Source organism: Corythoichthys intestinalis, chromosome 12 (assembly GCF_030265065.1).
Source record: "Corythoichthys intestinalis isolate RoL2023-P3 chromosome 12, ASM3026506v1, whole genome shotgun sequence".
NCBI classification, from domain to species: domain Eukaryota; kingdom Metazoa; phylum Chordata; class Actinopteri; order Syngnathiformes; family Syngnathidae; genus Corythoichthys; species Corythoichthys intestinalis.
The window spans coordinates 24,594,440-24,622,112 of record NC_080406.1 but is presented as its reverse complement, the minus strand read 5'-3'; the positions used below and the strand labels follow the sequence as shown (position 1 = coordinate 24,622,112).

General features: G+C 37.2%; 3 protein-coding genes across 3 annotated transcripts in view; 1 reads left to right on the top strand and 2 right to left on the bottom strand.

Annotated features, from left to right (window-relative positions):
• Window positions 1-3,523: 3,523 nt before the first annotated feature.
• On the bottom strand, window positions 3,524-6,924 carry LOC130926566 (plasma membrane ascorbate-dependent reductase CYBRD1). The gene is made up of 4 exons (XM_057851508.1): window positions 6,347-6,924; window positions 4,943-5,151; window positions 4,074-4,228; window positions 3,524-3,998 (listed from the first exon to the last, which is right to left on the bottom strand). Exons 1-4 carry the CDS (start codon window positions 6,531-6,533, stop codon window positions 3,713-3,715), a joined length of 837 nt encoding a protein of 278 aa, XP_057707491.1. The 5' UTR covers window positions 6,534-6,924; the 3' UTR covers window positions 3,524-3,712.
• A 324-nt stretch (window positions 6,925-7,248) lies between these two features.
• dcaf17 (ddb1 and cul4 associated factor 17) lies at window positions 7,249-23,387 on the bottom strand. The gene is made up of 15 exons (XM_057852340.1): window positions 23,252-23,387; window positions 19,986-20,153; window positions 19,803-19,903; window positions 16,664-16,754; window positions 16,438-16,574; window positions 14,156-14,234; window positions 13,837-13,926; window positions 13,655-13,759; window positions 12,100-12,202; window positions 11,862-12,004; window positions 11,476-11,585; window positions 8,913-9,000; window positions 8,741-8,827; window positions 8,132-8,287; window positions 7,249-8,069 (listed from the first exon to the last, which is right to left on the bottom strand). The coding sequence occupies exons 2-15, from the start codon at window positions 20,115-20,117 to the stop codon at window positions 7,965-7,967; spliced, it is 1,527 nt and encodes a 508-aa protein (XP_057708323.1). The 5' UTR covers window positions 20,118-20,153; window positions 23,252-23,387; the 3' UTR covers window positions 7,249-7,964.
• The window catches only part of tlk1a (tousled-like kinase 1a), a 31,683-nt gene continuing 26,932 nt past the window's right edge, over window positions 22,923-27,673 (top strand). The window contains exons 1-5 of the mRNA XM_057852338.1: window positions 22,923-23,883; window positions 24,038-24,129; window positions 24,757-25,070; window positions 25,438-25,487; window positions 25,641-25,701. Coding sequence (XP_057708321.1) covers window positions 23,732-23,883; window positions 24,038-24,129; window positions 24,757-25,070; window positions 25,438-25,487; window positions 25,641-25,701 — 669 coding nt within the window. The 5' untranslated portion in view covers window positions 22,923-23,731. The remainder of the gene's footprint in view (window positions 23,884-24,037; window positions 24,130-24,756; window positions 25,071-25,437; window positions 25,488-25,640; window positions 25,702-27,673) is intronic.

Below are 27,673 nucleotides of genomic sequence, written 5' to 3'. Positions count from 1 at the left end.
AGCCCAACTCTGGTGCTCCGGCTGACATTTTTAAGACGCACGTTAAAAATCTCGGAGTGATATTCGATAGCAGGCTTAACTTTGAAAAGCAGATTAGTTCTGTTGTAAGAGCAAGTTTTTTCCAGCTCCGTCTCTTAGCCAAAGTGAAGCCTTTTCTTAGTCACCACGACCTTGAAAAAGCAATTCACGCTTTTATAAGTTCAAGGCTGGACTACTGCAATGCACTTTATGTTGGCCTACCCAAGTCCTCGATTTCTCGGCTGCAACTTGTTCAAAATGCTGCTGCTCGATTTTTAACAGGTACACCTAGACGTGAGCATATTACTCCCGTGCTATCATCACTCCACTGGCTTCCAGTCCATTTTAGAATTGATTTCAAACTTTTACTGTTTGTTTTTAATTCTATTTATGGCCAGGCTCCATCATATCTATCGGAAATTTTAACTTTTCGTAACTCTGGCAGGACTCTTCGCTCGACCGGCCAGCTTTTTTTAGATGTTCCGAGGTCAAAACTTAAACAGTGGGGAGACCGATCCTTTGCGGTTGCTGCCCCCAGGCTGTGGAACAGCCTTCCCTCCGAAATCCGCACCACCACGGATGTAGGTCTTTTTAAGTCTCGGCTAAAAACGCACCTTTTTAGACTCGCCTTTTACAAAGATTAGGATAGCCTGGTTTGATTGATTGATTGATTGAACACGTTTATTTCGAATACTTAATACATAGGTACCGATAATCGGTGACAATAATGAAGAAAAAAAACAAAAAAAAAAAAACAAAATATGAGTATTCGAAAAGGAGTGAGAAGAAGTAAAAACTTATTTACTCCCACCCCTTGTCCTTAAGTCCTGACATATCAGTTCCATTCCTTACATTTAAATATATACATTCTTGTTTAACACATATACAATCTCACCATATAACCCTGCATATGACCTATACACACAAAAAAGCCCAGAAAACATGAATAAATGACAGCACTGTCCCATATCCCAATAACCACAACACCCTAGTTATTATCCATATTTCCATCATCCTTATATTTCTTGAAAATCATATCTTTATACAGTTTCTTAAATTGTCCAATATTTATACATTGTTTTAAGTCCACATGAAATTTCTTCAGTAGTCTCACCCCACATACTGATATGCAAAAACTTTTCCTTGTCGTCCGAAATCTGGGTTCTTTGAAGTCCCTAGATTCCCGTAAATTGTAACTTGTTTCGTAGTTTGTAAACAACTGCTGAATATTCTGAGGTAATAAATTTCTTACAGCTTTGAACATTATTTGTGCTGTTTGGTATTGTACGATATCTGAAAGCTTGAGCAATTTTGACTTATGAAATAGTGTGTTTGTATGATCCTGATAACCAGCTTTGTGTATGATCCGTAATGCCCTTTTCTGCAGTACATTTACTGAATATAGCGAAGTTTTATAATTATTGCCCCACACTTCGGCACTGTATTGCAAGTAAGGAGAGACTAGTGAGCCATATAGAGTGTGGAGTGATTTGGAATCTAATACCCACTTTGCTTTATTTATTATTGCAATATTCCGCGAAATTTTGCCCTGTATGTGTTTGATATGTTGTTTCCAGTTAAGTTTTTCATCAATAATTACCCCCAAAAACCTTATTTCATGTACTCTCTCAATTTCTATCCCATCTACTATTATCTTCAACTGTGCATCGTTTTTAAAGTTCCCAAATAATATTAGTTTTGTCTTCTCTAAATTTAATGATAATTTATTATTACTAAACCATATTTTTAATTTGTTCATTTCTGTTGTTATTTCCCCCTGCAATTGTAATATGTTATCCCCTGAGTGAAAAATATTTGTGTCATCAGCAAATAACACAAACTGCAGTAGTGTGGAAACCTTGCACATATCATTTATATACAAAAGAAAGAATTTGGGGCCCAATACTGACCCCTGTGGGACACCACACACAACATCCAAACATGATGAGGAATTATTACCTAATTTGACAAACTGCTGCCTCCCCCTAAAATAACTTTTTACCCATTCAAGCACTATTCCTCTAATGCCATATCGTTGGAGTTTATTAAATAATATCTCATGATTAATTGTATCAAATGCCTTCTTCAGGTCTATAAATACTCCAGCAGCATATTTCTTGTGGTCTATAGCATTTGTTATTGATTCTATTGCTTCTATTTTATTAGCTTAAGGACTTTTTTTTTTTTTTAATGTTTTTCAATTTTATCGGTTTTATTGTTTTACTTGCTGGACTTTTATTGTGATGCGCTCTTTGTTTTACTTTATTTTTTAAATGTCATTGTATAATATTTTCCTGCCTTTTATTTATCTTGAGCCATGTTTTGTTGTAAAGCACTTTGAGGGCCTTTCGGGTTTTTGTAAAGGGCTATATAAATAAATTTGATTGATTTATTTGATTGTTAACAACAAGCATAATAAAGTGCTTGTGTCGCGTAATCTGTTTCCACCGATATTTTTTCATTCCACGGACGGCATGGAGGTTTCCCCAGCTGCTGCAGTTATCTGAGTCTGACGATGATGAGTCACGTCAATGTGCGAATGCACGCAGCAAAGCAAAACGCCTGGACTCATTTATCCGTTCAATTGGCTGACATACTGACGTGATCAGCAGAGATAGTTAGCTCTGATTGGTTCAAATGTGCATGTTTTCTGGAACAGCATAAAAAAAAGAAAAGAAATAGTTTGTTGAATTGATGCAACAAAAAAAGGGCAATGCAACAGAAAATGGATCAAATCTTTAAGAGCAAGGAAAGAGTTGAGGAGGCTTATTTATCACATTTAGTTTTATTTGCTCTGAGCCAGAGGTCTTGTGCTACCGCCAGGTAAAATGAACAAGAATGTGTTGGTCCACTCCTCCTTAAACACTCAGTTTTCTGCATCAATCGTGCGTAGTTTTGAGCACGCCATTTGCCGTACCTTTTTCGCCTCTTCCTCCAACTTCATTCGGCTCAGTATTTGGCTGTCACTCCGCGGAGTCTGGAAAGCGTGAGACATGCTGTTCTAAAAATAACTTTCAAATGCTTCACTCCCATTGGCTGGCTCACGCGCGTCACCGCTAAGATTTTTTGTTTGTTGCCCACCTCCGCTCTGCATGCCCGCAGACAAAAATGATTTTTGTTGTTGCAACGTGTATTAGTCGGGACAGCTTGAGATCCGGTCCAGACGGCTTGTCCACGGTTCCGTGACCTCTGGTGTACTGTATGACAAAACTATATACACATATACTGTATACATACATACATTATATATATATATATATATATTTTTTTTTTTTACAAATTCATAACAAAACAAAAACATCTTAATAGTTCACTGCAGTGAGGGGTCTAATAATTTAAAACCAACTGTATTCCACAGTACTGCAAAAGACTCACATTAGAAACTTTTTTTTTTTTTTTTTTAAATCTATTTTATTTGAAACTATGCAAAATGGTAAATGAATATTTAAAATATCAAAAATAAAGCTACAGCAAGATAGAATGATGGGAGTAAAGTTTGTCACTATTAGTGGCACGTGATTTCAGTTTATATGAAAAAGGACACACAATAACATTCAACAGCAGCTGTAAACATAATGGATACGGAAAAATAATATTAAATATGTATGAAATACAACATAATTGACCAATGTACAAGGTCTGTACTTTCCTTCAGAATGGGGGACCTTCAAAGCTCTGATTTATTTATTGAAATTCAGTTGACCTGGTCCTCAAACTTATTATTCCTCCTGCGGACCTCTCCAAAGGCTTCTTCACCCTCTACTCCATCTGAGAGTTGAGACAGGGATGGACCCACTTTTGAGCCAACCTCACTGCCCCTGTCGGAATGCAAACTATGCAAGAACTGTTCACTGGGCCGTTTCCAAGACTGCCGAGTGGCAATCCAAAGGATTAGTGCTCCAAAAATCACAAGAAGGAGTCCCAGAATGTTCACAAATATCGCCTGTGGGGGCAAATCCTTATATGCTGGGTTGGTTTTCCTAGGATCAGACAGATACAATGTTATATTCATTACTTCTGCACAACTTAATGACGGTGGGCTTTTTTGTACTTACAGGCTAAATATAAGTTTCTCAGTGATACCCATGAGTGCCGCTGCTATAACTGAACCAAAGAGGAAAAGGCCACTGTAGGTATGGATGGGCATAAAGGCTGCTCTCCAGGATACAGGCGTAAATGGCATCAAATACAGGCCAACCCCTAAAACAAGCTGCATAAGACCATAACCACTCTTCATTGATATAAGGAAAGTATCAGCAATGCGTAATTAGGCAATAGTAGCGCTAACTATAGATAGGGTGACCATATTTTGATTTCCAAAAAAAGAGGACACTCAGCCCGGCCTCAAGATACTTGAATTTTACTCGAAGTTCACTCCAAGATGCCTATATCACTTTAATATATTTAAAGTGTGCCCCCTCACTCTGGATGGAAAAATGCAGTTTGAAAAAAAATAAAATAAATAAATATATATATATATATAGAATGCAGACCCATGGAAATGTAGTCCAGTCAATACACATACATACAGTAGGCTATGTGCCCACTAAACATTTTTATAAATTACTATCATGACAATTGTCCTTGTTGAATTGTTATTCCCATTCAATTGATATTCTCATTCAATGTTCTAGATTGCACACAAACAATAACCGAAACAAACCGACAAATTATTCAACCAGCATGTTTCCAAACGTAGCAGTTCAACAATCATAAAAAACGGACATTTTTTTAAATTTATAAAACCCGCCCGGACTACGAGGATACTACGTGAAAGTAGGACTTGTCCGGGCAAAAGAGGACGTTCGGTCACCCTAACTATAGAGATCTTCAAAACATACAAATAACCAGACATCATGCACAACATTATGGAGCTAAACTAGGTATTACAATAATTGCCATTTGAAAAATGGAATGTATTTACTTGTAGACCGTAAAGTATTACAGCTGCCAGGCCCACCCAGCTGTGTAGACTGTACATGTTGGGGATATTGGCATCATTATGGAAGTCGAAAACTGCCACTGTAGCCACAACGGCAAAAATAAAGGCCACCAAGTTCAAGGTTGCATGGACAAACTTCATGATAAGTTTATTGTACTTCCAGGTCCATGGTAGTCTGTACACGATGATGGCTGGAAGAGAAACAGGTTATCATTCAGATCAAGTGTGTAATAACGCCGACACTGACTCCTTAAACCTGACTGCAATGGACAGTTAGGACGACTGACAAAATCATATGTTCCAACCGCACCTGAGGACTTCCACACTATAAAAACTAGGACAAGGGAAGGCAAATTTTTCCTGGGTAACATCTGCAAACTCCTTCCCCCAGGTAGGTGCGATCAAGTTATGTATACTGAAACTAAAAGGTATTCAAAACCCTAACTCCTCAGGCCATTAACTTTTTAAACGATGGACTTGTTATTCCAGAATTGCAAATAGCCTGTCCATTTTTGTACATTTGTGTGTTGACAATACTATCATACTCACTATTTTAGCCTCACTGTCTGCATATTTACTGTGCATAACGGCTGTTAATCAGGGCTCCAAAAAAGAATCCAAGTCTTTAATTATTGAATCACCATGTTCGAAATGTTTGTCCTGAGGTAGTGGTGCAAATATTTTGTATGCGGGACAGCTACATTAGTCTTCAACAACTTTGTAAACATACACAAATACATTAAATATTGACAAGCCAGACCATCCAGTTAGAATGGCTCATTTTATTATGTCAAATATATTTGTTTAAAATGTCAAATGCTAATTAATTCAGCATAATGTATAACATATTCCCCCAAGAGGAAACTCTTTTGCATTTGTAAAAGTCTTTACATTTTGTTGCTAAAATTATGAAAAGCGAGAAAAACAATCTTTGGATTATGTAGCTTCATTTATTGCTCAGCCATGACACCTTTGTGATGTATTATTGAAACTTTTTAAGTGCTTAGTCCACCAAAACGTGACAGTCTCTTTCTAAAGGTAGAAAATTTTACTTTTTTAGAGCAAATTATAATGATGTTATTTGGTATTTGAACAAATTCAATAGCAAATATGTATCAGATTCTTGGGAAAGACTGTTCATGAGTCAAAGTAATTGCATAGTATTGATGCAACTGGATAATTAAAGCGCTTTACCCACCGACACGTTTCAAAACATTGCAGTGCTTCACACGTGTTTTTCTCTTGCTGAAACTTCCTCCTCCACGCCTCTTCCTCCATTAGCCCGACAAATACGCAACGTCTGACGTGTGACTTGTGCAACAATATTAACGTCGAATCGGCTGCATTTCTGTGACCAGTGAAAAATAAATAGAAACTCCAACTCACCCACACCCTGCAGGAAGATAAATCCGGAGATGTGCAAGAGCGGATGCCAGTTAAATTCGGCCGCTTTTCCGTCCCACGCCAGACCCCCTTGATAGTAAAGAACCCATCTTATCGCAAATATGATGGCAATAAGGCCCACAACGCCGGCGGAGGACAAAATGACAAGAAACTGTTTGTAGTTTTCCATTGTCGCCTCCTGTCTGGAGCTGGTCCGTCTCTGTCGCGGGAGCAAGATGACGAAGACGATGATGAAGAGTTGCACTCTGTTTAGGACAAGTTTGAGGTCACGTGATGCAAAAACCTCCGAGGTGGGGCGTTTTGTAACTTTGCTGCTTACAAAACTTATTTACATTTCGTAAAATAAATAATAATGACAAAACTTTTGCAGTGATAGTCTTACTCGTGTGATGTAACAAATTCTTGCAGAAACTACAAGCGCGCAAATAACTAGCGAATATAAAGCATAAATAAGGGTCCATTGTATTTATGTTACTGCGGTTTAAAATAAAACTAAGCAAAATGAAATTTCTCAAATTTGTTCTCGTGTAAATTGGTAAGCAGGAGCCATAGGAAGTCAGACAGGGTTCATAACAGTTGATCAAACAGCTGGCAGAGATGATAAATATCAAATATTATATTATTAATATTAGTATATTATATTGTATTATATTAATCGCCTAGATTATTTATAGACATATGACCAATACAGTTCCCTGCTTTAACCCTAAACAGCATTTTTTCTTGTACATGTGGAAAAAACATATTTTAAGAGCCAGCCTACAAGGCTGACATCAGTGTGAGACAAAACCTGGGAAACACTCCACCAGGACAGCATGCCATAGTCTGTGACTCACTTACTCCGCAAAACCATTGGCGTTTGTATAATACTACTTGAAAAATTACCTAACATTTTTTGGCCACATACTGTATGCACAAAAGGTAAGCACAATACCCAGATAGCAGACCGACGTTGAAAAGATGTTGGATCAACATTCCGCTGTCGATCTTATATTGTTGAGTCAGCGTCACTTTTGCACCCTCAATTAATGTTGTTTCAAAGTTGAAATCCTTACAAAACCTAAACGTCATTTTGATTATGATATTGGAACAAAGCTGAAACAATGTTATGTTTTTGACCAAAACGCCAACTCATCCATAATTTAATGACTTTTCAATCATATTTCCCGGTCAATCATAAATCAACTATTTGTCAACATTAGTTCATCAACTACGTATAAAACAATGTTAACCCAACCACCACCTGACATACCATAGAACAACGTTGTTTCAACGTCACATAACGTCAAAAATTTCTATGTCACCCATACTGATGATTTTGATGAAAAATCAACGTTTATTCAATGTCGTTCTGCTATCTGGGTAACTATTTGAGGGGACAAATATATTGAGCTACAAATTGTCTTGCAAGATATGGACGAGAACCACCACTTTCACATGGCCATTTGTCATAAAATGAATACATTTACAACTAACAATTAATCTGACAATGTTTCATTTAATACAAAATGACAGTTTAAACAGACATTCCACTTAAACACTGTACAAAATAACACATTACAACATGACAAAAAATAGCACGCCTTCACCTTTGGTGCTATTATTTGCCAATATTAAGCTTGTAGACATAGCAGCAGACTCTGGTTTTCCTTTGTACAATATGAACAATTGTGTCCTTGTCGAAAACCAGGTCATGTTGGTTAGTCTGAAACCAAAGATAAACGTTTACCTCAGTACACTGGCATAGAGTCACTTATATGAACTCACCTCATCCCATGCTTCCAACAGTTTAACAGTCTTCAGCAACTGTCCACTCTGGTTGTCATGTAGTTGGACCTGAGCTCTTCCCTCTCCATCCGCACCATCGGTTACCACCACAGCCAAAAGGTCCAGCTCGTCCTCATAAACTACCGTACGGAAAGTCTGGAACATTTGTATATTTTTAGATTTCTGTCACCACGGTTCATTTCATGGTAACACCGAGCACCAACAAAGACCAAAAAATATTGGGTGTATTTACATGACTGGAACTTACTTTTTAGTTTTGGATGTATTGTAACAGACTGCTGTTAAAATTTAAAATTTGACCTCCCACTGTCAAGCAATAATTCTTGCTCAGACAAACCGGTTTGCGTGCCCCAGAGGCAAACAGATGAGTCTTGTGACTAAGAAAGTCAAGTGCTTCTTATTTCAACAACTATAGTTATGTGAATACAAAACATTTACACATAGAAACTAACACTCCTTAGTGTGTGTTACAAGACAATCAGAAAGGAGTTGGGTGAAAATTTAACTGCAAAAATAAAAAAATAAACAACTGTGATCGTTTGTAAATGTAGACAACACATCAGAATGAAGTCTTGAACAAACGTATACCGCTAGATTGGGATCATCATCGAGCTGTTGGACTGAAGTTCTCTTCACTGTACGGCCTGAAGAAGTAACTGTTACTTGCGAGGTACACTGCAGTAGAAACATGGCATATTTTAATGTAATGGAATCATAAATCAGACAAAAAACTCCATTCATATCCAAGAATTACACTTACAATGTTGTTGCGATGAGTTTCTATTGAGAAATCTTTTACTACCGTTGATGGCAATCCACTGTTCAACTCACCAACAATCTTTACAATGCTATGAGAGGTGGAGGAATGTGTTAACCAAAAACTGATAGTTATTAATATTTACAGTTGTGGACAGAGACGGGTAGTAATTACTGCGTAGTGGTTACATTTACTCAGTTACATTTGCTTGAGTAACATTTCGAGAAAAATGTACTTCTAAGAGTAGTTTTACGATGCCATACCTTTTACTTTTACTTGAGTAGATTTTGTGAAGAAGAAACGCTACTCTTACTCTGCTACTACTCACTAATATCCTTACATTTCCCTCCATTTTTCTACGTATTAGATTTTACTGTATGTTGCTCAACCAGTTTCACCAATGGCTCCATTATACCAATCAGACGTAAAAATACACTCACAGGACCACACACAAGCTTGGTTGGAAGTCATATTATCACTCTGGCCTGTTCAATCACGTGGTGTCTTTAAAGCAGCATGAAAAACTATTCCCAAAGGGCACTGACGTCAACATTACCCAAAAGTACGGATGGTAGGAAATATGTTTTCTCCAATAGAGAGTGGACCATCTTTGCCTGGTGGTTTAATTTCTGTAGATTTTGCAAGTAGGAACATGAAGATTTACGTGTATTTTTGGGGGGGCCTTGTATGGTCATGTTATACAGTAGGTTATAGTACAGTATAACAATAACAGTTTATATAGATGATGTTATGCTAAGAAAAAAAATATATCATTGTTTTAAAAAATCAGACACTGGAAGCAATTGCTCATTACTTGAGTATCCTTTGCAACAATTACTTTTTTACTTGTACCAAAGTAAATTCTTGGGATGACTACTTTTATACATACTTGAGTAATATTATTTTGAAGCTACGCTTACTTGAGAAAATATTTTAGCTACTCTACCCACCTCTGGTTGTAGGTCCATACATAGACTTCATAATGTATTGGCGGGGCTGATAAATAGGGGGCCTGCATTGTTGGCGAGGCCGTCAAAGCTGACCGAGTGGAATCACAGACAAAGAGAAAATTCTTGTGAATAAATGCTTAAATCCCTGAATTCTTTATAGATATGGGCGTAAAACAGTCTCCATTCTTGGTCAAAAGAAAAAAAAACGTGCAGTTAGCATTCATTTTATGTAAATATGTTGAACTATAATGCTAGTCTGTTAGTAAAAGTAACTAGCGGCCGCCTTATGTAAACAGAGCTTTTCCGGTGAAAACTCTTGTGAATAAATGCTTAAATCCCCGAATTCTTTATAGATATGGAAGAAAAAATGTCTCGATTCTTGGTTGAAAGCAAAAAAAAAAAAAAAATGCAGTTAATGTTTATTTTACGTAAATATGTCGAAGTACGATGCTAGTCTGTTACTGAAGGCGGCGGCCGCCATATGTAAATAGAGCTTTTTCGGTTAGAATTCTTGTGAATAAATGCTTAAATCCCTTAGTTCTTTATAGACATGGACGTAAAACAGTCTTGATTCTTGGTTAAAAACAATTTAAAAAAACGTGCGGTTAGCATTTATTTTACGTAACTATGTCAAAGAATGATGCTCGTTTCTTATCTCTTTGTTATGATGAGGGGGCTGCCACAATAGCTTTTTCCATTGATAAAATTGTGATTAAATGCTTAAATCCCTGAATTCTTTATAGATATGGACGTAAAACCGTCTCGATTCTTGTTAAAAGCAAAAAAAACGTGCAGGTAACATTTATTTTACGTAAATATTGCGAACTGTGAGGCTAGTCTATAAGGAAATTAGCCGCCATATGTAAACAAAGAGCTTTTTCCATTGAAAATTCTTGTGAATAAATGCTTAAATCCCTGAATTCTTTATAGATAGGGATGTAAAAGAGTCTCAATTCTTGGGTAAAAGAAAAAGAAAAAAAAACGGGCAGTTTGCATTTACTTTACGTAAATATGTCGAAGAATGGTGCTAGTCAGTAGCTGTTAATTTGTCCAATTGATTTTTTTCACAACGTTTCAAAATGCATGCATGGTACGAAAAATATAATAATTACCTTGAGTCCTCGAAAACAAATCACTCCTGAGACAATCCTTCCTGTTTGTATGAGCTACAGCAGTGGTGCCCAAGTCCGGTCCTCGAGAGCCCCTATCCAGCTTTTTTTCCATGCCTCCCTGCTCCAACACACCTGAATCAAATAATCAGGATTGTTATCAGGCTCCGGCAGAGCTTCCTGATGAGCTAATCATTTGATTCAGGTGTGTTAACGGGGGGAGACATGGAAAAAAAGCTGGATACGGGCTCTCGAGGACCGGACTTGGGCCCCCCTGAGCTACAGCTTTCGTACTTTTTCAATCCTAAATCAGGTGTTGGATCACTGCATGTGTTGACTCTGCGAGCGAATAACTGAAGCGGACTGTAGGGCGGACCCAAACTTAAAGGCGTTGCGCAGTGAAGGCGGAATCTGACCCGTCAATCATTATGAAGTCTATGGTCCATGTTAGAGTTTATTGGATTATGCAGATGCAATGTTGAAACATTGTCACTTTGTACTACTCACTTAATGGTGCTGGGCCCCACATGAATGATTCTTCCTGATTCATCAGGATGGAAGAAAATAAAATCACTCTCCAGAGAGTAACACTTCATATTCTGTATCCCATTTATGGCCTATAATAAAAAACAGAGTTTTAGTTGAGGCGCATTGTGAAAGGTACACTGTTGACCACAGACGAAATTGCTCAAGAAGGTAATCAGAGCAGACATAAATGGAAGTAAAGAGGGCTAAAACTATCAAAAACTCCTGTGCCATCGCTCCACTTGGCTGACATTCCTCTTGGACGCTGACCAATTTGCCGCTGGGTCATTACATTCAAGATGCACAAAAAATATTCATGCCCTTTTTATGTCCAAATGTTAATCCTGTTAAGGATTTATTTTTCACACCATAGTTTTGTCTTTGAGTGAGGAGATGTGGTGAGTCCCTTGGTGACATTTTTGTAGTGGAGTGGAAATGTAGTGCCAAGGAAAGCCTCCAATCTGTACACCATTATTGGAGCAGGACACTTCGAAGAGCACGGGAGGGCAATCTATGCAATTTGAACAAAAAGAAAGCATTGTGATTTTTTTTTCCTACAGCCAAGAGTCAAAATAAAATCTGTATCACAAACTGTATCAAATGTACCTGTAATCTGGATATTTACCGGGATGCCAAACGGAGCTTCTCCCACTATTTTGCCACTGAGAAGTGAACTTTTCTTTCCAAGCGTTAATTTCTCCACCAGGCACTAGACAAAAACACTTTGTGGTGACAATTTGGATAATCAAAAGAAAAAAAACAGTTTTCTAAAATGTGCCCCAGCAACATGAGTCAGAAATTGCATAGATTCCGAGATAAAAGGAAAAAAATTGTTTCCCGACGTGACCATTTTCAAAATGGGCCATAGACTTTATAATAAGTCTATGAATGGGCATTTGCCCGTTATATGCTCCATAAATACTTTTTCCATCAATGCAAAGTTCCATTATCACGAAAGAAGCACAGCAAAGTGTTCAAAAATTACATTTTGTAAAACGTTCTCAAAAAAAAAGAAGCCAGAACTGATCTAAAATATAGCTAAAAAATAACTCATTTGCCTACCATCTTCATAATACTCCACATACGGAATCCCCAAATTTAGGGGTCTCATTAAAAAGATCAATATTTCCATTTACTAATTTTGTAGCCATTTAAAAATAAAGAATTCTACGTCGTTCTGCATAGCTATTTTGCATAGCTATTTTGTTTGGGAATGCCAGTTCACTTTGCATTGTTGTTTAACTGTGTGAGAATAGGGCCTCGTTACTACAGACTGAAGTGTTTTTTTTTTTGTGAACATTATTTTTTTGTGGGATAGATAGGAATATTATTTTTGTTGGGCTTTCACTAAATGATACTTATATTTGTTGTGAAGGAGTTGCCGAAGCTGTGCCAATAAACGGCGCGGTCCAATGAACGCCTGTGTCCACTCGCCTTTATAACATATATATCTCTGTACATATCTTACCCAAAATACAACAAGAGACACATAATTGCCACTAAAAGAAAGAAAACTTACAGAAATATGTGTGGAGCACAAATAGAACAATGCAACAGCATAAACGTCTCACAACTACTAATTCTCCCACTATTAGAAGGAATAACATTAGTATGGAACGGCGCTGCTCCCAAGCGGCCAGTGGCGTTCTCTTCACTCTTAACGTGCATAAACAGCGTCATTGTAATCTGTTTGAGGCAATGCGTGAGCAAAAAATTAATTACCGCCCATTAACGCGATAAATTTGACAGCCCTACTTTAAAGTTATTGTTTCTTGGCTGAAACAGTGAATTACAGTAATTAATGTACAGTAAATTCTTTGTCAGTATGTCGTTGTGATTGTTTGGTGGTTGTCCAGCCTCACTAACATGCTAGTTGCATAACTGCATTTACAAACTCCCTTTTCTCCTAATTTTGTATATTCCAGGTGCACGGCCCACTCAACCTCCAGTCGCAATTCCTCAAAGATGAGACATCGTAGTAAAATGATTTGAGAGCCAAGATTATTCTCAAATTATACCAAATGCTCAGGGTTTGCAAAATGGGTCATTATAATAGTACTGTACAAATGGGATAGAAAACATAATTCAACAGTTGAATCAACACTGTATAAATTTGGTAGTCATGGTAGTAGTGCATGTCAGACTTAGATAAAATACACACCTTTTGCAAAATGTGCTCAATGCTAAACAGCTTCACTGATTTTCTATAGGAGACAGCCAGGACACCTTGAGATAAAATAACATCAGTAAGGCCTTTCCCGAACACCTGCAGGATTTAAATAAATATCTTCATGCCACACTACTGCTATAATCAAAGCATATGACAAAAACAAATACCCAAACCTTTTCTTTGACTTCCATCACGCCCACAATTTGTAAGGGGAAAACATGAAATATTGCCAGATGGATCACTGTGTCCTGTGTAATGCCAGCCTGGCAAAATTAGGAAACAAAATAAGAATTGTCATTTTCTGATTGTAGCACTTTCGGTTATTTTGTTTTAGTTGCTCATAGATATATGACATACCTGTAATTCTGTATTTCTTAGTTACTGATTTTTAAGTTTCCACTATAGTTTTGCAATTCAATTACTACATTCTAACCAAAATAGATAAGACAGATATGTGTTTAACACTTCATTTTGCAATGAACTCATTCTTACCTGTCGTCCTAGAGGTGTTTCTTTACTTTGAACAGATTTCACATAAAAAATCTCTTGAGATACATCCCAGCATAGATACCTAAAAAAAAGAAAAGCAACATGAAACGTAAATACTTTGATTAAACAACAAAACAAAGTACAGGGAGTCCTCGAGTTACGAATGAGTTCCGTTCCTACACTGGCAACAGAACCTGAATTTTCTGCGAAAGTCGGATTTCGCCGTTCAAGTCGAAATTTACGCCAAAATACTTCGTTCATAAAATTAAAATACTTACATTAAATAAGAGAATATTATGCTGTACTTACCATTACTGCTGAGGGGTGAATGGAGGGTTCAATGGTTTATTTGCAAACGAAAGCACGGAACACGACTACTGACCAGAGGTGGGTAGTAACGCGTTACATTTACTCCGTTACATTTACTCCGTTACATTTACTTGAATAACTTATTGAGAAAATGTGCTTCAAAGAGTAGTTTTACCTTGCCATATTTTTTACTTTTACTTGAGTAGATTTGTATAAAAGAAACGCTACTCTTACTCTGCTACTTTGGGATAAACTCGTCGTTACATTTTTCATCTTTATCCTACATATTAGATTTTACTTGTTTTGCCAGAGATGCCAACTGGGCTCTACCAGTTTCACCAATGAGACATTACAATAATAATCACATGACTCCATTATACCAATCAGACTCAAGCTTGCCGTTCTATGAGCAAAGAGAGTTGCGACACTCTTTGATCTCGCCGCGGTGGTCAAGTGGTTCATGTAGGTCTGAATAGTTCCAAGCACAACCAGTGCTGTAATTGTTTTCGATAGAACTGACAGCGGTAATTGCGACAATTATGGTAAAAATTCATATAAAACCGAATCTAAGTACTTGTTTGATTATCTCATTGGGGTCCACCCTCGCTGAAGCTATACTTGGAACTATTCAAGGCTCCATTAAATGGAAGTACCGGGAAGTAAAATTGTATAATAGATCCCTGTGGATGTGTCAAAACTCGGCTCTGCTATGAGTACGCCGGCCAGTTCAATCCCATCTTTAAAGCATTGTAAAAAATTCAGTATTTGACATAGAGCGCTGCCGACAACATGACCTGAAAGCGCAGGTTTGAACCTCCCTCCCAGTTTTTATTTGGCACCGATTCACCACGGAAAACCAGAGATATGATCCTTATAATTTCATAATAGAAATATGTTTCTCCAATAGAGGGCACTCATGCCTTTTGGACGAAGGTTGCTTCATTTCTTGTGTATCTTGTGTACTTGTGTATTTATTTGTATTGTATTTGTTTTTGTACAATGTACATGTATTTCTTTGGCTTAATGTGGTTATGTAATGCGTTATAGTACAGTATAATAATAACTGTTCATATAGATAACTTTGTGCTGAGAAAAAAAATACCATTGTTAAAAAAAAAAAAAAAATCAAACATCGCAAGCAGTTACAGTAATGCTCACAATGTTACCATTACTTGAGTATTCTTTTCACCAAATACTTTTTTACTTGTACTTGAGTACATTTTTGGATGACTACTTTTACTTAAGTAATATTATTTTGAAGTAACGCTACTCTGACTTGAGTAAAATTTTTGGCTACTCTACTCACCTCTGCTATTGACGCAAATAAAACTAGACCAAAACAGCATTCGCGCTCCAGCCAACTTGTCCGCCCGTCCCGCTCTCACTCAACTCTCACTCCAGTTTTATTTAATGTGGTTATGTAATAGGCTATAGTACATTATAATAATAACTGTTCATATGGATAACTTTGTGCTGAGAAAAAAAATACCATTGTTTATAAAAAAAAAGAAATAAAAAATTCAAACATTATAAACAGTTACAGTACTAACAATGTTACTCATTACTTTAGTAAATTTTTGGCTACTCTACCCACCTCTGCTACTGACGTCAACAAAACGAAACCAAAACAGCCTTCGCGCTCCGGCCAACTTGTCCGCCCTTCCCGCTCTCACTCTAGTCAGACACACGGTGGGTTGTTGGACAGCTCAGAAAAAATGAATTCAACAATCCAACCTGGAACATACTTGCGACCCAATTTGTTACATTACTGTCTTTGTTTTTTTTATACTTCAACCTGAGGTTGTTTGGTTTCGCGGACTTCGACTTACGTCTGTGTGAACACAAAACTGCTTTTGGCAATAAGCAAGACGTTTTTCGTGCGATGGGCATTGTACAGTTAAAACATTGTTGGTCGAGGACATCGTAACCTCAGGACTCCCTGTACAACAACCAAATTCCCAACATTTTCCACTTACTTGAACTTGTGTTTTGAAGAGAGGAAAACACTGTCCAGTTCCTGTCCTGTTGAGTCCAATAAGCGATACAACCAATTATTGGCTGTCAAAACCAAAAGGCTTGGCTTGTGATCAGAAGGAGACGCTAAAGTGGTTTCCTGCCAACACAACAGATACCCACTCTTTTTCAGCAAAAATGGGTAAATAATATTTACCATAACAACTGCATGTTTTTGGCATTACTTACAAGTGGGCTCTGACACAGCAAGGTATCTTCAAACTTAGTCAATTTAGATCGTTCAGGCAATTGGTAGAGAGCATGAGGCCTAGAATGTACACTGAAAAGTTCATCATAAAATTTATTATGTGATTTTCATTCTTGATAGCATGACTGGATTTTGTTTTCCTACTTTTTGTATACATTTAGAAATACAACAAATGCACAAAAATGACAAAAAAATTTAATGAACCTGATAATATGCAAACTATACTATACTATACCATGTTTTAAGTTGCAGTAAGGTGAAAAATAGTATTCCAATTCTGGCATTTTTTACATTTTGAAAATTATTCAGACCTCACTATTTTATTTGTTATTTACTTATCGTGCACTGTTAAGGGAGATGCTCCACAATTATTGTGTACAACTGTACAATGACAATAAAGAGCTATTCTATTCTATTCTATTCTATTCCATTCTATTCTATTCTATTCTATTCTATTCTATTCTATTCCATTCCATTCCATTCCATTCCATTCCATTCATAGGAAAAGCCCTATTATAGATCACTCATCATGATGAGTGTCATAGATGTGCTGGAGCCTATCCCAGCTGACCACAGAGTAGTGGGGTATATCCTGACTGGTCGCCAGCTAGGCTCATAAAGACAAAAAAACAAAAACAAAAAAACGCACTTAGCTTCATGCCTAAGTCAAATTTAAAGTTCAAATACAGTAACTTAAATTTGGGAATGTGTGTAGAAGCCACAATATCCTCAGAGAAACTCAAAGCATCGGGAAGGACATCCAATTTCCAAACCAGAGCCCAAATTTGAACATCCAACAACTGTGAGGTGGATACACAAAACACAAATCCAACATGCCACCACAGTCTAAGGACCATGTAGTTTTTAACAATAAAATTGAAAAGTTTTATGATCAAATGTGTTATTACAACTCTGGAATTAGTTAATTGGAACCCCGTTTGAGCAAGCAATACAGTGATCCCACGTTTTTCAGAACACGCCGCGATAAGTGAAAAACCACGAAGTAGCACCCCCCCCCCCAAGAATATTTTTTGTGTGTGTGTTCAATGTATTTATTCAGATTTAGCATTGGAAATGGATACATATAAGACATGTTTTTTTCACTTTTCCCCCTAAAGTATATTTTAAAAAAAAAGTATGTGGCGGAAAACAGACAAGGCTGAAAAAGCAGTTTCTGCTCTTGCAACCCTCTTTAAAATAAACTGTTGTATTTTAAGCCAAAAGAACTGTTGTGTTTGATAGAACAATATGTCTATATGCTGGCATAGCAGATTCGTGGCGCATTAAGCCCTCAAACTATTTTTTATTTGTCCGTTTTACTGTGGAGACCCCCATTTACAGACGTTGCGCAACCGCTTTTGTTTCAACCAAGCCAAAAAAAAACCAAGAGGTAAGTAATTATATTTATTATTCGAAATGTCTGTAATTTTTAGCTTATAATCATTAATTCAAGTCTAATATATATGGTTTGAAAAAAAAAAAAGACTTTGAAAAATTATTCACTCGCATATTTTAAACTTTTAAACAAATTACGTCACAATTAAAAAAATAGCGCCTGTAAATAAGTCACGGATATCTACCTCATAACTATCGCTTAATTGTATTTTTTTTGTTATTGTCGCATTTTCCCCAATATTTTAGATGATAATACTTAGAGCTGGGAATCTTTGGGCACCTAACGATTCGATTACGATTACGATTCAGAGGCTCCGATTCGATTATAAAATGATTATTGATGCACCCCCCCCCTCCTTTTTTTTTATTTTTTTTTTTATAAATGTTTTGTACATTAGTTCCAAAATTGTTCAAAAATACTCTCAGGCTAAACCAAACTACTATTTCAGTATCAAGTAAACATATAGCAGTAAACAAATATACAAAAATAACAGTAAATAAAAAACTCCAGTCCCCATTCTGTATCAACAGCTTTAAACTACATTCAATTAATTTAATGTTGTCAATCAACCGTTAAAGTTGTTAAAATCGCTCCTGTTATTCCATAATCTCCCTTTTGTCTACTTTCGACATGTGAAAGTTTTAAAACTATTTTAAAGATAGATTCAATATTTTACCGATTTAGGAGTATTTTAGATAAAAAGGTAATTAGGTTCGCTTGGAAGGTTCGCTACAACAGCCTTGCAGGGAAGTGTACTGCTTTAAGATGGCGGCCGTTTACTAACGCCCGCATCTAGCTTTTTGTAGATGTGCTGCAACGCTACCGAATCTATGGTGCATCTAGTCCTATATAAATGATATCTACCATAACATTATGTGGATGTATTTTGTAGCAGCTTTTCGGCAGCAGTCAGGTATGTTGTTGTGTTTTTTTTTATCTGGTGGCATGAGTTGAGCTAGAGCCGTGAGTTGAGCATTGGCATTACCCGAGGGGCCGGGTAATGGGAAGCATGATGTTTAGCTACTCTCGCTCCGTTCCGTCCCGAAGACCGCGCGGCGCGCTGAGTGTTGTGTACTTCCGCTTTACTTCGCAAATTTCAATAATCGGAATTTGGATGTTTGTGAATCGTTCTCGAATCTTCCACGGCCGAATCGCGAATAATCTAAGAATCGGAAATTTTGCACACCTCTAATAATAATCGATCCAAACAAAGAAAAATTGAAAAAAAATTTTTTTTTTAAAAGGGTAAATATATGAAAAACAAAATCTCGACCACTCCTTGATGTCTGCGATTTCTGCTTCGAGACCCTTTGTTATACTACCATGTTTCATCCATAAAATCCCCCCAAAATCTGGGTGTGGCCATTCACAGCTGTGTCCTGATACTCTATGATACATGCTACATGGAGTTTTTGGATCGAAAAGAGGTATGTACGCGATAATTTCTCATTAAAATTATGTCTTTAATTATGCTCTCTCATACGCTCACCTCCAGTTAGGGTTTTGCTGTTTAAAAAACATGTTTTTTTTAAAAAATGCCCTCCTGTTCAAAAATGTTCTTCCCCAAGAAAATTGAGATTTTAAACTTTCCAATCACGTATCACACATGCATATAGGACAATTTTTAAATTTGCAAGGGATCACACTTTGGTGACTCATCTGCAGATATATACAGTATTAAAAATATTGTATTAAATATTGAATAAAATCTAATTTGTACTCACCAGCTGGAGCACTTCAGGTAATTGTCTAGATAGATTTTATTATTTCCATATATTATTGTGGATTTTGATGTCTCGTTCCCAACGTAGTAGAAATCCCGATTCTGCTGAATTACAGCCATAAAAATGAGTTCAACCTAAAGATAAAACCCAGCCACCTCTAAGTACTTTTACGTTTTACATTACCTGTAAAATGATGCTTCTTAGGACCTTTATATTGAGTCTAGTTAGCGTCCCGGCATCCGTGACACCTCTGCCTCTCCAGCTCAGCACTTCAACAGCATTCATGCTCCTTTTCCTTGAGTAAAGTGCCATCATTTGGCTGCATTTCTCTCAACCTTTTAAGAGCACAATCTGAACAAATAAAAAAACAACAACTGAATTGCATGGAAAAGGTTAAACTACAAATAACAAGTAATCAAGTTTACAGTTGTCTTAAAATAAATTAAAACAAGCAATTTTGGCACAAGTGTTTTTAAAAAAAAAAAAAAAAAAGTGAAAATGAACAAAAACTATGTTTAAAAGACACAGGATAGAATAAATACCCAAATACATATATCAAGGTCCTGTTTATCAAATGAAAGCCAGCCTCCTGGGCGCTCCCAAATTAGGATATGTAGACCTTATTTAAAAAATTGCATCAAATCTCAAGTAAAAAAAAAAAATGCAATATGAAAGAACACATACAAAACCAAAAATTTCAAGTGTTGAGAAACCCATTTACCCTACCTGTATACAATATACAGTAGTATGATTCAAACCAGTGACTGACATTTGGAAAAGGTAATTTGAATGAATTTAGTGTGAAAATGGACAAATCAAACTAGTGATGCACGATAATACATTTTTCAACCGATACCGATAACCGATAATTTCCTCCTCATTCCAACCGATAACCGATAATGTCAAGCCGATAATTATATTAAAAGATTTATGTAAAATTTTAAAGTATACATAAGAGAAAATATTACCGTGCAAAAATATAATTTATTGCTCTTTTTTTCAACATCAAACAAGTAGTAAATTCCAAAAAATCTAAATAATGACAGATTGTCTGACATTGTGTAATGGTAAACTTTTGGCAACAATTACTTATAGAGTAAATACCTAAGTTGCACAGAAATGCCTTCAAAAGTAAGCCATTCCTAACATATATAACATTACTACACTGCAAAAACACACCTCCTTAAAACTAGTCAGTTTTAAGTGTCAATCTATCAGAAATAAGTGAAATTATCTGCCAGCGCTTCAAGTGTATTTCTCTCAGATTTCTTGGAAGAAAAATAGCTAGCTGAAAATAATCTTAACAGCCTTATTTTAAGCAATAAATTATTATACTTAATCCTAAAAAAAACTTGGAAGAAGGAAAGATTTTGAATATTTGTGGCTACAGAATATTATTGTTATTTCATTACAACAGGAATATGCATATTTAAATTGATAAGTGTTAATAAGTGCCAATAAGTTTTGATTATCCACTGTGACTGTAATTGAGCAGACAAATAAGTTAAATAATGTGAAAAGTGATTGCTAATGTTATATGCTTTGTTGCACACTGTGAAAATTATTAACTCAAAAGAGCGAGATGTCATGTACCCATTCTGCAGCGCTTTGTTTACATTTGCGGCACTCACGACACTTGCTTTACAGCAGCTAAACTGATACACAGCAGTACCATTTGGACGGAGTTGGAGCTTGCATCCCCGTGCTTGTTGTTTTGTGCCTGAGTTTTGTTAAGCCGAAAATAAAGGCAGCGTTACAAAGTCAACTGACCGCTCGTCATTTTACATAATGAATGCATTACTGACTTTTTTTCTGCATGTTTAAATTATCATCTAACCACTGTGCCGTCATGATAAGCTTGCTTACGGGACATCACTTGTCCAAATGTCCGTGGTGAAAGTGATTTGATTGGCATGTTTTTTATGAAGAATGGTGGTCGTATTAACTGTATTATATTTTTATCCGCAGCTTTGGCTCTCGGGTCATTTCAGTAAAAAAAAAATCGAGTTTTGTCTTGGCGGCGGCAGCTATGTTCGTACCGGATAATTCGGCCGGTTCGCTGCAGCGTATTTGGGGCCTGGCTCTGCTCCGGACGGAGGCGCACGCCTCACGTCTTGCACGCCGTGGGGGAACGCTCGAGAAACTGGGGTGTTTGCCGGAGGTCCCGCCGCCGGGGAGCTGGGCTCAGCCCGGCCTACCCGACCGGCCAGAGCGGTAGGCTCCATCGGAAGACGGCTACTTGTCGACTATCGGTCTCGAGTCGTGCCGGTGTTTAGCCTTAGATGCGAGTTCGCATTCCCGCTAGCAGCAGCCTCGTATTCGTTCCAAAAATGTGATGCAGTTTAAAATGGCTGCTGGGTTAGTGGTGTTGAATGAGGACACTTTCTTTCCGCCTCGTGGAACTTCTGCGGTGCATGTTTCGCAGATGGCGAGAGCTCGTGTTTTTTATCAACAGCCGCCATCATATACAACTGCTTCTTGTCGTGTAACTCTGCCTCCTCAGACCCTCCTCCCTCAGGGGCTTCAGAGAGAGGAGGGGTTGAGGAGGCGGCGTGCTGAATTCTTCGGTTTGCGCACATTTGGAGGCTAAATCAAGTATATAATTATCAGATTGCATTATCGGTTGAATTTTTTTATTATCGGGATTATCTGCGTGACTTCATAATTGCCATTATCCGCCGCTAATTATCGGTGACCGATATTATCGTGTATCTTTAAATCAAACCGTACTAGTGACTTTGCCCACTGTTATATTACGTCAAAACGATCGGTCAAAAACCACCTACCTACACAGACAAACGAAAAATCAGATAATTATGGCAACATTTAACATTCATGAAAGCTAATTTTCAGGAAACCATGTTTTATTGCATTTAGCTATGAATTCAAGCATTATATTTTGAAAGTCTTTTTTTTTTTTTTATAAGAAAAAGCCAATCCGTACAATTAGTGCATGTTCCGAATGTAATGTTTATGTGAAAGGTATTACAAAAAAATCGAATTTTACTGTCTCTTTATTTATTTATTACACCTAAAAATCAAGGTCTTCATTTTGTTTATAAACTGTACATTGTCCTGTATTGTATAATGGTTCAATAAAGGTTGGAGGGGGGAAAGAAAAAAAACACGACATCATTCCACGCATGTTCGAATGCTAGTTCTCCAGGTGACCGCAACAACTGATAAACCGGGTGATTATGGTTATGTTTTCAGATAGGTGGCTTAGAATTATTTTTATACGGAAAATCGTGGATCTTACTTCGCTGTTGTAGGATCTCAAATGTGTCTACAGTAACTTAGCAACGTTAGCGAGAGGGGTATCGTTTCAGAATCCACCGGGTTAAGCGCTTTCATACGGCTATTCTATCCCATTTACGAGCCTGTTCTAGTAATAGCGATAGCAAGAATAAGCTACTGTATAGCTACACGTATTGATATTTTTATATTACCGTAGTAGTGTTGGATTTAAAATATATAAACATATATTCAACTGATCCCGCTTGGTCCTGTTTTGGAAGTTGGTCTTCTTTTTGTAAATGTTATACGGCGACTCAACACCGTTGAATCTCACTACTGGCACCAACCGGAGGAAAATGTAACTGCATAAATCAAAACGCTTCACTCTCGCTGTAATAAGAGCAGACGCAGCAGAGCTATCAATTAACACTTGCACAAATACATTACAGACGTGGGTGTCGGCTGCTTTTAGGCCATCAAAACAATGTGTTCCCATAGCTCTGCTAATTAAGTGAGCTAAAAAGGAAAAAAAAGTTAAATCCGAACCATAAGATGACAACCACTACCACTCATCGTTGCTAATGGTCTACTCAAACTAACCACAGATACCTAAAACAAATAAATAATTAGTTTCATCCCACAACTGCCAGTTATATACTACAATAGTGACTAATATCTTGGAGCAAAAAATTATGCATGCATTTCGGAGGCTTTATGTAGCCACACAGGGGAAAGTCTTCAGCAGGATGTCTACAAGTTGGAAGAGTACCGAGAGTAGACCCACAACTCCATTGGGTGCAAGAATTCTGACCAATCCTGATGACATCTATAAACATAATATGTGGTCAGTAATTTATTGAGCCGATATCATCCAACCTCCTAACAATATATCTCTTCTAGATTGTATTTTGGAAGTAATTGTAGACCAACTTCGAATTCCAATACATTTTGTAAAATGTGTTTTGCTTTAATTTTATATTCCTGCTCTTAATGATTAGGGATCATGTGCAGTGGACAGAGGAGGATAAAGAAAATGCACATCTGAAAGCTCTCGAAAACTCTGAAGAGCAAATTCCATTAATAGAACAAGGTAAGGATGAATTTAAATTTAAATTTTGAAACCATAACCATAGACTTCATAATATATTGACGAGAAACTGGGCGCGGGGTCGATTAATAGGGGGGCTATCGCAGTCAAAGCTGACCGAGTGGTAAGCACGAGTGGTAACAGACAAATTTTTACGTTGAAAATTCTTGTGAATAAATGCTTAAATCCCTGAATTCTTTATAGTTAGTCTATAGTCTTGGTTAAAAGCAAAAAAGATAGCATTTTTTAATGTAAATATTGTGAATTATGATGCCAATGCTGTAGCGGCTAATTTCTCCCATTGATTTTTTTCACGTTTAAAAATGCATGCATGATACGAAAAATATAATACTTACCTTGAATCCTCGAACAAATCACTCCTGAGACAATCCTTCCTGTTTGTATGCGGTACAGCTTTTGTACTTTTTCAACCTAAATCCAGCGTTTGATAGCTGCATGTGTTTGAGAATAACTGCGACCGACTTCGACCGACTGAAGCGGGGTGTGGGACGGTCCCTACTTTAAGGCGTGTCACAGTGTCTGGGGAATGTGTCCCGTCAATATCATTATGAAGTCTATGCCATAACTTAGTAAATTGTTTAGTAAAATTATTTCATGTCTTGTCCACAGGTAAATTTGATACTGAAGCTTGCCAGTACTGGGATAAGTTTTATGAGCTACACAAGGATAAATTTTTCAAAGATCGCAAGTGGCTGCTTTCGGAATTCCCAGAACTACTTCCGTCCAATTCAAAAAGCCGAGCCGGAAAAAATGAGAGCGTCTTCGGCGTGGAGATGGATACCAGACATCGGCAACAGAGCAGCAAAACACACTTTGACTGTCACACAAACCATCAGCATGTGTGTCAAGATGCAGTACTGGAAACAAACAAAGCTTTGCCAGTTTCTTACCTTGGACAACGTGCCTCTTTCAGAATATTTGAGGTTTTGAAATATTATTTTGTAAACATTTTGAATTTGTGTTTGTTTCATATTCATAATTGTGAATTCATCCCTACAAAAACATGCAGCTTAGGTTGAGTGAAGACAAATTGTTTTTAGGCGTGAATATAGGTGTGTACTAGTATTTTTGGCTGTCTATATTTAGCCTGCAACTTGCTGGCTAGTCAAGGGTGTACCCCGCAAATTCCCCAAAATCATCTGCAATAAGCTTTTGTAAACCTGCTACCTTAAAAAGATAAGTGGTATAGAAAATTAAAGAGAATTGTGGTCTGGAATACAAGTTGAACCAAGCATACGAGTATATTGATTATCACTATATTAAATCTGCTGCATGCATATCTCTTTACAGATTGGATGTGGAGTTGGCAACAGTGTATTCCCCATTATTAGTGATGTCAAGTAAGTGTCAAGTGAACTAATACCATATGATAAATTGCTTTAACAGCATTTTAAAAAATACATCAAAATAAAATCTTATTTTAATATCACCAATTTCTGAGAATATTATTCTTTGTTACTTATTAGCTTTCATTATGTGCATTTTGTTCACAGGGAAAACGGTGCATTTTTATACTGTTGTGACTTCTCACCTTCTGCTATCAGACTGTTGAAGGTAAGTACAGGGTGTCCCGAAAAATGTACATACAGTGCCTTGCAAAAGTATTCGGCCCCCTTGAACATTGCAACCTTTCGCCACATTTCAGGCTTCAAACATAAAGATATAAAATTTTAATTTTTTGTCAAGAATCAACAACAAGTGGGACACAATCGTGAAGTGGAACAAAATTTATTGGATAATTTAAACTTTTTTAATAAATAAAAAACTGAAAAGTGGGGCGTGCAATATTATTCGGCCCCCTTGCGTTAATACTTTGTAGCGCCACCTTTTGCTCCAATTACAGCTGCAAGTCGCTTGGGGTATGTTTCTATCAGTTTTGCACATCGAGAGACTGACATTCTTGCCCATTCTTCCTTGCAAAACAGCTCGAGCTCAGTGAGGTTGGATGGAGAGTGTTTGTGAACAGCAGTCTTCAGCTCTTTCCACAGATTCTCGATTGGATTAAGGTCTGGACTTTGACTTGGCCATTCTAACACCTGGATACGTTTATTTTTGAACCATTCCATTGTAGATTTGGCTTTATGTTTTGGATCATTGTCCTGTTGGAAGATAAATCTCCGTCCCAGTCTCAGGTCTTGTGCAGATACCAACAGGTTTTCTTCCAGAATGTTCCTGTATTTGGCTGCATCCATCTTCCCGTCAATTTTAACCATCTTCCCTGTCCCTGCTGAAGAAAAGCAGGCCCAAACCATGATGCTGCCACCACGTTTGACAGCGGGGATGGTGTGTTCAGGGTGATGAGCTGTGTTGCCTTTACGCCAAACATATTGTTTTGCATTGTGGCCAAAAAGTTCAATTTTGGTTTCATCTGACCAGAGCACTTTCTTCCACATGTTTGGTGTGTCTCCCAGGTGGCTTGTGGCAAACTTTAAACGAGAGTTTTTATGGATATCTTTGAGAAATGGCTTTCTTCTTGCCACTCTTCCATAGAGGCCAGATTTGTGCAGTGTATAACTGATTGTTGTCCTATGGACAGACTCTCCCACCTCAGCTGTAGATCTCTGCAGTTCATCCAGAGTGATCATGGGCCTCTTGGCTGCATCTCTGATCAGTTTTCTCCTTGTTTGAGAAGAAAGTTTGGAAGGACGGCCGGGTCTTGGTAGATTTGCAGTGGTCTGATGCTCCTTCCATTTCAATATGATGGCTTGCACAGTGCTCCTTGAGATGTTTAAAGCTTGGGAAATCTTTTTGTATCCAAATCCGGCTTTAAACTTCTCCACAACAGTATCTCGGACCTGCCTGGTGTGTTCCTTGGTTTTCATAATGCTCTCTGTACTTTAAACAGAACCCTGAGACTATCACAGAGCAGGTGCATTTATACGGAGACTTGATTACACACATTTGGATTCTATTTATCATCATCGGTCATTTAGGACAACATTGGATCATTCAGAGATCCTCACTGAACTTCTGGAGTGAGTTTGCTGCACTGAAAGTAAAGGGGCCGAATAATATTGCACGCCCCACTTTTCAGTTTTTTGTTAAAAAAGTTTAAATTATCCAATAAATGTTGTTCCACTTCACGATTGTGTCCCACTTGTTGTTGATTCTTGACAAAAAAAATTAAATTTCATATCTTTATGTTTGAAGCCTGAAATGTGGCGAAAGGTTGCAAGATTCAAGGGGGCCGAATACTTTTGCAAGGCACTGTACATACATACATACTGGACTGTCTCAGAAAATTAGAATACACAATATTCTAATTTTTTGAGACAGTCCTGTGTATATATACAGGACTGTCTCAGGAAATTAGAATACACAATATTCTAATTTCCTGAGTCAGGAAATTAGAATATTGTGTATTCTAATTTCCTGAGACAGTCCAGTACATTCAACATACAGTACATAAGTACTGTATTCGTTTGTTATGACAATTAATCCTCAAGATGGCATTTACATTATTAACATTCTTTCTGTGAGAGGGATCCACGGATAGAAAGACTTGTGACTTTGTATATTGTGACTA